The sequence below is a fragment of the Thunnus thynnus genome, chromosome 11 (assembly GCF_963924715.1).
Source record: "Thunnus thynnus chromosome 11, fThuThy2.1, whole genome shotgun sequence".
Lineage (NCBI taxonomy): Eukaryota > Metazoa > Chordata > Actinopteri > Scombriformes > Scombridae > Thunnus > Thunnus thynnus.
In genome coordinates, this window is record NC_089527.1 from 30455194 (window position 1) to 30467845 (window position 12652).

The following is a 12652-nucleotide window of genomic DNA, read 5'->3' on the forward strand; positions in this document are numbered from 1 at the left end:
TGGACCCCAACTCCTCAAGAAGTCCTGGGACCTCAATTTGTCCACAAATGGAGACATGGGGTTCACTGTGCGTGCGTGAGTGTGTGTGTGTGTGTGTGTGTGTGTGTGTGTGTGTGTGTGTGTAGGTGTGTGTGTGAGCACTATCCAGCTGTGAGCACAGACCCGCCCATTCATCGAAAGCAGCCGGGGGTCGCAGCCTCTCATTTGGATTGACCAGCCTGTCGTCCAATGACAGCACGTCAGAGCGTGACTCACCTTCTTTCTTTTCCAATGGAAGCGCGGCGATGAAGCGGACCACAGAAAGCACACTTGGTTGAATGGCTATTAAAACAGCAATCAGCGGTAAATATATGATGATGCCAAGCTCCAAACAGACACCGAGCGGATTGTCAGAGCCTCCGGCTGCGCACTTTGGTATCGAGGAGAGACTTAATGAAATGCTGCCGCTGCATGGCCGCGGATTGAATGTGCGCGGAGTCTGGCTGTAAATCAGATCAGGAGTTGCTGTGTGAGGATTCAAGCAGTGATCACCAGTTTTGGACATTGATTCGGTGCAGGCGTTAACGTTGACGTTAACGTTGTTAAATTGGACGTGTGGTAACGCGGACTGTCGCCTACCATGGAGCGAGGAGGTGTTTTTTGTGGCTGCCGGAGGAGGAGGAGGAGCGGTTGAGTTTTCTCCTCCGTTCCCATCAGCGCAAGTGTGCGAGGGTCGTGATGATGCTTTTTGGCCAAACGTGAGGCTCCCCCCGCCGTCCAGGCTGCAATGTTTGGTCAATACAGGTGCATCAAGACCTGACGGAACTAAATTAAAACCGCCGACATGGGATTCACCTTTTTTTTTAAAAAATTTCCCTTCTCCTCCGTCATTTCTTTTCACAACCCGTTTGCAAGGATACAGGAAACATGTCCGCAGATATAACGGATTAGTGTAATTGATGCTGTCACGCTATGATCTGTGGGGACAATCTGAGTTATAATCTCTCCATGGATGGTAGTTAATTGGGCCCAATGATGTAGAGCTAAATCCACCTGGATCTAATGTTCCCTCCTCTCGTTGCGAAACTTCCCCTGTGACTTTGCGCATGTTCAATTGTTTTTATTCCCAGAGCTTTTCACCTCTCTCGGTTATTGCTTTCCGTAATCCCATCTCGATTTTGAAATATTTTAAAATGAATGTTTGCCTCTAAAGGTGTGAGATTACACTTTTAGATGTAAAGGCTGTTTCAACAGTGACCAACAATGAGAAATTCAGTGTATAACATGTATTTGATGCGCCTCATATTTGGGACTTAATAGTTTCCTGGTGTTCACTGGAATAGAACTTTTCCTGAGGTGGTTTTTGTTCAGGCATATTTCTGCTGTTGCCCCCACCCCCCCACTCCCAACACACACCCCTCACCACCCCCCTCCTCCTTTTCCACAATGTCCAGATCAAACAGTGTCAGCCCACCCGGAGTCGGTGCGCCCGGGCTGAGGGGAGGGACTGAGCACAGATCAGCTTGGGGAGAGTCTGAGTCTGTGGCTAACGGGTGCCCGTACTCAGCCAGATCTCCGCGCAAGAAGCTCACCCGGACCAACAGTCGGTGGAGGGAAGAGGATGATCTGGACCACCGGCAGCCCGGGCGAGCCTCCACGACTGTCAGCAGGGTCAGCTTCACGTCCAGGTCGGCTTGGCAGGACCATGGTGAGGAGAGCCGAGACAACAACCGCGCGTCCCCTAAACGTCCTGACGGCGAGGTGAGACCCAAGTCTGTGGAGCTGGGTCTGGAGGAGCGGAGAGCCAAGCCGAGGGCCGACGAGGAGGAGGTCATGCCCGAAGTAAACTTTTCTTTAGTTGCGTGCTGCAACAGCGTCATGCACATTTTCAAATCCAAGAAATTCCAGTCGGAGAATTTGGAGCGACTCTATCAGCGCTACTTTTTCCGTCTCAACCAGAGCAGCTTGACCATGCTCATGGCAGTGCTGGTGCTGGTCTTCACGGTCATGCTAGTCTTCCACTGCTCTGGGGGGACAGTGAGGCCGAGCGTAACTTATGTGGTGGTATTTTCTGTGGCCATCTTCCTCACACTCATACTCATGGTGGTCTGCAACAGGAACGGCTTTCACCAGGACCATATGTGGATTGTGTGTTATGTGGTCATCCTGTTGGTGCTGGTGATCCAGGTGATCGGTGTGCTGCTCGTGCAGCCGAGAAGTGCCTCAGAGGGGATCTGGTGGACCGTGTTCTTCATCCATGTCATCTACACTCTGCTGCCCGTCAGGATGCGCGCCGCAGTCATCACTGGAGTTATTCTATCTGCCATCCACGTGGCTGTTTCTTGGATCTTAAACGGCGCGGACAGCTTTGTGTGGAAGCAGGTATGTAGAGAAATGTGCTTTGTTTAAAAGTATATTAATCATTCGTACAGAGAGGTGGGATTCCGCGCCTTCACTGTGCGCAATAACGCACCACAGAACATGAACTTTTCCCTTAAAAGCTGCCTGTTGCTGAACTTGCTTTCTCTCACAGGCTCACAAGTGGCAGCTCGCATAGTAGCCTAAATTAAAATTAAAAAGGGACACCACCGCCTCATGCAGGGTCTATTCTTCACACAACTATTTAAAAAAAAACTTTGTGTGTGCAAAAAAATGCAAAACAACGAATATCCTCAATTAGAGACTATCCCAGAATGTATGATTCCTCACATTAAAACTACAAAGACACACAAACCATAAAGAGTTTTTGGAGAAACACTGAGGCAGTCCTGCAGCCAGGAGGAGGCTCTGTGACAGCAGGCTCTCCGTGTGGCCATTTGAAACAAGTATAAACACTTCTCCCTTTAGATGTTGTCAGACCGATTATTTGAATCATACTGAAGCCTTTAAGTTTTATTTATGTCCAAACTTCATTGTGCTAACCATGGAGCATTTAGGCAGAGCAGAGTGGTCAACTGAAGAGACGTTTGGACAGAACACGGGGGCATTTAGGGGACACTGGGGCAAAAATTATGCTTGGATGAGTCCCATTAGTGCAGACAATTAATGATCAAGTAAAGATTATTAAAAAGTGGGCGTTGAAGGGCAGTTAAGCACAAAAACAAGCAAGACTATTTTTTTAATGTTCAAAACAACTACTGCCTCTTTAACAATCATTAATAGACAAAATGAGGTATTGATCGGTGGACAAACACTGTGGGATGAAGCTGCTGCTTACTAAGGCATCAGCTGTCAACTGTTGCTCCTCAGACATGCATTCTACTGTGAGTTTAGCAAAAAAGCATTTAAAAAAAAAAAAAAACTAGACTCAGATGATCCTGTCTGAAGTTCCCGTTGTCCTTCGTTTTACTGAAATCAAATTCCACCAGCTTCACTGTGTGGTCATTAAAGTGAATTGAATTAAATCTTTGTCCATTAGTGTAACAATGACTTGCTGTGCATAAAGAAAGCCATGCATTAATGTAGACAAATAACTGTAAGCTCTGGGAACAACTTCTATCAGTGATGTATTTATTGTATATTTGGGGTTTTCATGTTTTGTGCTTTACTGGGCTTATTCATTATGCTTTTAAACAACAGCTCAGACACACAGCTTAAATAAATCCTGCTTCAAAGCTCTTAATGTTAGACTTTAAGTACATTTACAAGCGCAAATATTTATCATATTTAGGACTTAATATTTAGTTGTAAAGTTCTATGAGCAACAGCCTTCATCTGGGAATTGGAATATAACATTAACATCTAAAATTTGGATAAACTGTTGTAAATGCAATAACTCTAGTGTTAGAAAGGCAGATTTTTTTTCAGGGTTGTTGGTTGTACTTCATTTGGACTTGTAATAAGCTTACAGTCGATAGTTGCAGGGGAAATTGTCTTAATGTGCCGTTGAGCCTACATGTTCCTAATGAAATCCAAATGCCTCTGGTAGCATTTTTACAACATCAATATTGCTTTCAAAACATTTCTCCAAGGCTTGTAGACTAAATCTGTAATAAAGGTGCTTACACAAATGGGTTTTCCACCATTATTTAAAAGTACATTTAATTGCCTCATCTACCGAGTTCTACAATTCAGTATTATTAACCCCAAACTGTGCTCTCCATTATGCCTGTGTGTGCAGTGCTGTAACTTCTAACTCCATGTCACCCCACCTCATAGTTTGGGCTGCACTCAATTTAGTGTTTTTATCAGGCCCTGGTGCACTCATAAACATTTTCTAACAATGTAGCAATGTCACATAGAGAACTGAGTCTGTTGTTTATGTCTTTGGTGTCTAAGAACGTCATTGAAAGTGAAACGGTTCATCTCAAAGGGGTTTAGTTTACTCAGTGTTAGTCGTTGTGCATTTTTGTTCTGGGGTGGTTTATCATGCAGGAGGTTGGTCCTCTTGAGTTCTAATTTAGTAAAAATGTATTTTTATTGTAAGCGATTGTGTCCTACACCTTTGTGGGAGCTTTGTGGTGGCAGTTTGGAAAAGACCCCTTCTTGTTTTGTGTTTTTTACCAAGCTTTTTTTGTGTTTTACAAGCCTGTTGAAAACACATCTGCAGCTCATTTATGATCAGTGTAGGGTCAGACACTTTGTGGCTGCACTTGAACTGTTGTATGCAGCAAGCTGTCTTATCTGTGTTTCCTGAGTAGAGGACATTAACAGAAGAAAAACATGGTCTCCTCCTCCTCCTCCTTCAAACTTGGAAGAATTGACATAAACACACAAGAGAAACTAGTTGCTCTGTAAATATTCAAAGATGAAGTCAATAACAAATGAAGTGCATCATTTAAAGGGAACATATTGTGCTTTTTGTGGTTTTCTGTTATTTATATTACTATTATGATGTCAGATGCCAAACATGGTCAAAGTTCCAAAGCTTGAGGTTAAAGTAGGTAGAAATGCTTCCTGCAAGTCAAGAGTCAGGGCTTCAACCTGCTCTGAGCGCTTCGTTTGCAATGTTTTACTCTACCTTGCTGACGAGCTGATGTCAGCTTGTCGTACATGCCCCTAAACAGCTGTCTGTTCTGTAGCCTTGGTTGCTAAGGTTGTTGCTAAGGTTTTTCCATGCGTTGTGTGCATTGTCCACTCTCATATTTGAGATCGGATTTCAGCTCGAACATGCACGGATGTATTTGAGAAGTCGACATTTTGAGCAAAGAACGAGAAAAAGTAGTGAAATCCTACCACTATAGTTTGTTCTATGGTCTGCTGATGTAGACTCCTGAGTGGCTGGAAGTCTCCAGAGGGGCAGCTTGTGAGAGCTGGCCAATCAGAACAGTGTGGGCTCATGGGGAGGGGGGTTCTTAAAGAGACAGAAGCTAAAACGGCCTGTTTCCGACAGAGGCTGAACTGAAGGGCTGCATAAAGGGTCAGGATGAGTTAAACAAGGAGTCGTTTTTTTTTTTTTAAATCTTACAGCAAACATATTCCAGTAGAGCCTTAGATAGAAATATAGACCTGTAAATGTGCATAATATGTCCCCTTTAATATTGATGTCATGCCAATTGTCAATATATAATAGGCATTCATATACATTGACAAGTGAATTTCACATCTCAGGGATGAGAGCTCTGACATGTAAAGATAGATGAGAGGAGAAAGGACGCTGCACTCACAAAGGTGGCTATACTGACTAGAATGGCAATGAATTAATGCCTGTGGTTGTGAAAAGGGATAGTGTCCACTTACTTCTGGCCATCTAGTGTAAATAAATAGCATGTATGTCTACTTAAAAAGCCTAAAACAGGCTCGCACATGAGCTATTTAACAGTGGACATTGTGCTCTAGAAATTAGAAATGGAAAATGTCCCACAGTATATCTGGGCCATCAGTATTGTATCCAACTTTAGAAAGAGAACATTAAATTGTACACCATTTTAAAAAAGCCAATCACAGTGCACAGACAACCTTGTGACACGGCAAAGTCCCAGTCATTTCACCTACGCATCACCATCACCCCAGAAATGAAAGCGTGCAAAGAATGTGTTGAATATCATAAAGGATGTGGAGTTTCACTAAACATTTTAATCCTTTGTGTTTCTTTTTGGGAATCTAATGTTTGATTATACAAGTAAAAAGCAGGCTGATGGTTTAGTATTTCAGCCCTGCATCTATTTGTATTTTCCGCAAAAGCCACTTTGTTATTTGATGTGATGATGTGAGTGTGTGGGAACGAGCTGCTGTATTTGTTGTTCTTTCCTCACCATGCTGTTGTTTTTAGCATATCTGTTCTCTCCTGTTTACATAGGACTCGCCTTGTCTCTGAGTTAGACCACTGCTGTTTATGTGAGATCCCAAGATAATGTCTTTTCTTATGCATACGCTCCCAGGAATATTTCCCCTTTCCTAATGCTTCATGTCATGAGCTTGGACAGTTGTACCGGAAATCACATCAGTGTTAAACAAGGATGATGTTCTCACATTTTTCAACATTGATACAAGTGTCTTTTGGTGATGGATTGGTGGGTGATGATGGTGGTGGTGGTGTGCGCTGGGCAAGATGCATAATTTGGGAGAGACTCATTTCTTTAGGAGCGGCTAAGATTGACACAAAAATGACAATAGCTGGTCCACCTTAAATGTCTAACCCATTGTCACTAACTTCAGGGCTAAACCCTTCACTTCTCCAGCAGTTGGGGGAACAACAAACGATACTACCAGATTTACAATTACCTGCTAACCTCTTCCTCTGCTCCACTCACATTCATCATCACTTTTCTGCCGCTCACTCAACCATTCACTTGCTACGCACACATATTACGCACTGCACTATTCCTGAAAGGAGCTACGCTAAGAGTTTCCCAGGCAACGACACAGAAGTTGACTCATGTTTCAGAACAGCGCTGCGCAGAGGCTCCCAAACACTATTGATTTCTGAATGAATGGATATTTGTTGTTATTTTTGGCATTAAAAAAAATTATTTTTTTTTGGCCTGGCGGGGGTTGTTGTTGGCCTGGTGGCCCACCATGCCTGTACTATTATAGGGGAAACACTGTGCCAAACAGTGCTGTGGTTCATTATAGGTGAGACTGAAATCTGAACAGGCACCAATCTTGTAATACTGCTGTTTTTTTATGAGGATAGAGAAATGCATGTTGAAAGGATTGATGATGCAGGACAGATCTCTTGTTCTGTGGCTCTTTTTGAACTTAGGAACTTTTCCAGGACCCAGTAAGTATGGATTTGGTGGTTGACAGTTCTAAAGGCTGAAAGATGACTAGGTAGGCTAAGTTTGGGTGTAGACTTGTTACAATTTTATTTAGCAGACGTAGATCTGATGGTTAATACAACACAAGCAAGGATCTAGTCAAGAGAGAACAACATGAGTAAGTGCCATAAAGCTAAGTTCAGGTCCAAAAGGGCGTAGGTGCCAACAGGCAGGGCATAGAGGCAATGCATAGAAGAAGCAGATAATAGTTTTTAATTTATTTTTATTTTTTATTTTATTAAACTGAACGTTTTCAGACTTCTGAGTTACATAGAACTGCTGTTGCAGCAACATTTAAAGGACTGTATTTCACTACACATTGAAAAATAGTAAATAAAATGAGTTTTAACCTGGTTACATAACATTTCAACTGCAGATTTCTGCTCTAGGTTTTGTTTCCCGCCCTCCCAGAAAGTCCTTGTTCCTGGGGTAGTTATGTTCTGATGGTCCAGGAACTATTAAGGTGGACTTGACCCATGTAAAGTCATTCAGACTGCAAGCAGGTACTGGTTATTACTAGTATTAATATCAGGACTTGCTATGGGAACTTATTGTAATGTTGTTGACATTTAAAGGACACTTACATAGCTGGCTTCCCAGTTAGTTTAAAAAAAGAAAACGATAACAATAGTGGCCCTGTGAGAACCAAAAGTGAAACTGTTTATTTAATTTATTTTAATAAAAAAGAAAAGGAACTCTCTACATTGGAGAGGAGTGTCTTGCCTCTCTGCCGTCACCTCTGCAAAAACTTTTTTACAATATCCGTCGCAGCAAAAAGTTATGAAGAACAATACGATCACTTTGTGTTGTGCCAAAATGATCTCAAATGTGATGTGTTACCGGTCTAATTCATCTCCACAGTTCTTCAGATTTGGTGGAAATGCTGAATTACTCCTCGAGTTTGTTTCCTGGGGCTCAGTAGTTCATGGGACATTTTGGTTGAAAGGCCCTGCTTCTATTCTTCTCTGCCCCCTCTCCAAATTCACAGAGGAGGGCACGTAAGCGGACCAGTCCCATTTGGCAGGATTCCAGTGCTAACAGGGTTTTCTGCCTGTCTAATTGAATTGCCCGTTGCTCGTAATGTGTAGAAATTCAAAACAGATGTCCACCTCATCTCTCCATCCTTTACCTGCCTTCATACACTCATCCCTCCTGGTCCTGACCTGCTTCTAGACATGCTTTTAATTTCCCTGTGAGACTCAGCCCCTGTGGACAGACTTAACCACTTTCCATCCCTGCAGAACAAGCTGCGTGCTCTGTAGAGCGATGAGATAAAGTGCCCCACGGGAAAGCTGTCTAAATCAGGATCTAAACATCAGATTTCGCATCATAGGATTCACTGCTTTACCTGTCCCCTGTGGCGGTGTCCAAATATATAGTTCCAGCTACTGTTTGCTTAGTTTAATTGTATTTTAGAATTTAAGCACCCAGATGCTTAGGGTTGTTACAGAGGATGTTGCTGTTTTGGAGATGATATTTCAACCAAATGTGGATACAGGGCAAGCCAGAGCACCTTTCAGATACAACTGCTGATGCATTCCCCTGTGAGTCCAGAAAATTGTGCTCTGTACTCCTGTAACTTAGCAACAGATTTTCTATTTCACAAACACCATCAAACTCCTCTCAGTGCTTCCTGGGAGCACCTGTGTATTTTTTACCTCCAGCCGTGGACTGCCTGCACATCCTTTTGTGTTCTTGGTCACGCTGAGACACATAACTTTAGTAGAATGGCTGTAGCATTACCCCCCTGCACTGCATTGTTTTTCTGATAACACAGGGTACACAACACCCTGTGTACTGTATGTTTATTTTTTCTCACAACTTAATCTTAAAGTCGCAAAATACGTCATTTGCTATGTAAGGATATAGTGGAGTAATGGCGACCTGAGCAGAGAATGAAGTCATTCTCCCTCCGTGTGTGTTGTAATCCCAGCTTCTCTTATCTTGGTTTTGATAGCCGGTCCAGCCACGTGTGCATGTTAGTACATGTGAGCGTGCATGTTAGTGCATGTGAGTCTCTCCCTTGGCTCCACACGTCTGTTTTCAACATGGCGGCCGGGTCACAAAGTTTCTCGTATTACAGCTAAACAACACTAAAATATGTTTCTGATAACATTTGGGGTGGGAAATAAGCAATGCATCAACAGAATTTTGATCCATACATCCATATTCAGCACTGCCTAGTTTGACAGTTTGATCTGAGTTTCTGCTTTCTTTCTTTTTTTTTTCTCCAACTTTATTGAGTAAACCATGCACATTTGTTTCGGTCTGAGATGCTGATTCTCTAGTTCGAGATCTAGTGGGGGTGAATGTCGTATATTGCACCTTTTAATGTTTTTGGCTTTTTTTGCTGGTTTTAGAGGTGGTGTTTTTTTTTTTTTAATTTTATTTTAGAGGGTTGTCTTCTGCATTGTTCCCAACTGCTATTTTCAGCTCTGATGAATGTGAGAAATCGCAAGATCAAACTGAAGGATGAATCTGGAGAAATTCACCTCAATTAATCTGTAAAGGTATAAAAATCACAAAGATCATAAAATCCAAACTTGGGATGCCACACTGGCCTAATGGTTAAGGCATCTACCACATAACTGCAATGTCTGTGGTTTGACCCCTCTCCCCATGTGTCCTGTCTCTCTGCACTGACTGACAAATAAAGACCAAAAAATAATCTTAAAAAAAAGAATCCAAACTTCACACTGGCAAAAAGACAAAAAGTTAAGATAAAAATGGCAGCATAAAGACTAAAATGATGTAGATAATGTGATGTTTAATGTCATGATACTGATGTGAACTCTCTGATCCTGCAGATCTGAACTCCTTGCATTAAATCTTGCATGGATGACCTCAGTAAGAAGCACATTTAGTAACACAAGTTTATAGTTTAAATTCTATTTAAGTCTTTAAAGCAGTATATAAATAACCCCTTGCACCGAAGGATATTTTTCTACATTGCCATCCAACCAAGAAACAAGAAACTTCCATATCTGTGTGTGACTCTGGCGGCAGCAGTGTGCTTAAGCCACAAAGCAAAACCAAACAGAGACTGAAATGTCATTTGGAAGCAGAGAGCAGCAGATAAAACTCTCAGGTGAGGAGCAAGCTGTTTTATTTTTTTACTTGTTAAGAAATTTCAGTGGTCAGTGACACATTTGTCAAGATGCCAATGCTACAAAAATCAAGTGTGTTTGATAAGAATCATTCCAAGTGTGGTTGTAAGCTCAGGAAAGGCACCACAATGTTTCATACTATTTTAAAAAAGGTAGTACTGAAAAACCATTCAGACTGTTAATTTCAGGCGCAAATTCCCATTTTTCTGTAAGTGGCTGTTGACCTTCATTGAAGTTCCTCTGCTTCATCTATTAATGACAGTTTGCATCAATTGTACTGTATCTCGCTGCTCAGATCTTGTTAATGTGCAATCCCTGAAGAAAGCTAATAAGTGGACCTTGAGTTAAGCTTTTTCTTTTTTTTTACAAACAACTTGCTGCATGATTCCTACAGAGAAAACACGCCGTCCACTTAATCTGCATGTTGCTGCAATTAAGAGCAAATTCTTTAACAGTGGAATTTAAGACTGATGGATACTTTCCACTTTTCACGTTGTTGTGTTTTCACTGTGGTGAGCTGAACAACACTTGACTGTTGGGCTTCATTGCTTCATTCTGCTCATCTGACTTTCATTAGCTTTAATTAGGTTGTTTGCTATGTAGGAATTCAGACTCATGGTTATATTATTTGCAGGGGGAATTACAAATAATTATGATTCAGATCTCTGTTATGGAATTATTCGTCCAGCGAGGTAATTCCTCTGAGGGCTTGTATTATGATGAAGCATTACTGTTTCTTGCTGACCACACCAGCATTGTGATGATTATGACTATTACTGCTGCAGTTTTATGTTATGGGAGTGAATATTCCTTTTAATCTTCATTATTCTTAGCAAAGGCTGGTCTTTTTTTTAGCTTGATATTTAGAATCAAGTTTCTTTTTAATCCAGTTTGACATTGGCTTCTTTTGCACTGACCAATGGGATGTGACTGATACATCCAGAAGCTTAGTTAGCAGTGGCTAGGAGCAGTTAGCTTGGGGTTAATTATGTCTATTGAAGTAAGAAAGGGTGTAATTTTCATTTCAGCTTTTACTGGGAACTGCTCAAGACACTGGAATTATAGTCTTTACTAACGAGAGCGATGTGTATTTTTTTATGGGATAGTGTTCATGTGCCGTCCATGCTGCATATAGTGTACGCGACCTTTCAGCACTTGATATGACATCCTGACCTGAAGGCAGAAGGGGAAGAGGATCTAGGCCGCTGCTTGTTTCCAGCAGGTTGAGTGTCTGGTCAGCGGGAGGGTGACAAATCGAAATTGCTTCAGCAAGCAAATGGAGCAAATTCGTTTTGTCGGTCAACAAAAAAAAAATTCAATTTCTGATAAATTCATTAAAGGAAAGTCTTTTTTTTTTTTTTTTTTTTTACAACTTAGGTCATACTGTCGTACTGTTTTAGATACTCACAGGCCTCATAAAGTTGTATCCACCACATTTGGCGCCTCAGCGTGCTTGAATCATAGTGCTTATTGGATTCACGCAGTGATTGTCCAGCTGTGCAGAGATGAGAGAGCAGGCAGAGTTTGAACTTCACTCTCAAGCTCTTTTTTTCCTCCTTCACACAACTACTTCTGTGCTTCTCTGTTCAGCAACAGCATTCAAAGCTTCAGAGATAGGCTAATAGTTTTTACAGGATTTTGCTGGTCACTAAGGATTTGGGATGGTATGAAAATCTTCTCCGTTTCATGTGCCATTTCTGCCCTGGGTTTTGTCTTGATTTCTGTCAGACATGGAACTGTTATTAATGTCTCTGCCTCGTGAAGTCTGTGGTAGTGTAATTTGCATGGTTAACATTACTGCATGATGATGCTCTATGTTATAATGTGATTCAGTGGTTTGTTGGACTGAGTACTTTTCTCAATAAGGCATCTGAGAGCTGACTAAACCACCAAGACACACTATTAGGCAATAAATATTTAATCCAGGATGTAAACAGTTCCTCGCCCACATGCATTGTAGTATTTTATTTATGTAACACATTACAAAACTAAAGAACAAATATGTACTGAAACAGAATTGGAATTGCAGCTTTCTTAGTTTATAAATAAATTACATCATGGAGATACATGGTTCTTACAGGACTGTGACAATGGTAAACATATGAAGTGAATGCAACTGGCAACGTGCACCCTTTCCTTTTCTATTCACACTTCTCATTCTCCCTAATAAGCCCATTAATGGCTACACATTGACTCATGCTTCTATGGCAACAGTGAGTGGAGCTGTTAAACACAACATCCTCTTTTAACAGTATAGAGTTTACACTTACATGGGAAAGAGTGCTGTCACTACACAGACTGAGGATGCCGTAACAATGCCAGCTGTTTTACTTCGGAACAGGTGTTTTTTCCTCTCTGGTTTCTGTG

At 41.7% G+C, this 12652-nt stretch overlaps 1 protein-coding gene across 2 annotated transcripts in view; it reads left to right on the forward strand.

Moving 5' to 3' along the window:
- The first annotated feature begins 288 nt into the window (after nt 1-288).
- The window catches only part of adcy5 (adenylate cyclase 5), a 94523-nt gene continuing 82159 nt past the window's right edge, over nt 289-12652 (forward strand). For both annotated transcript variants that reach the window (XR_010930690.1, XM_067604426.1), the window contains exon 1: nt 289-2361. Coding sequence is in view for 1 of the 2 variants with exons in the window: in XM_067604426.1 (XP_067460527.1) it covers nt 1426-2361 (936 nt within the window). In the remaining variant the exon portion in view is untranslated. The remainder of the gene's footprint in view (nt 2362-12652) is intronic.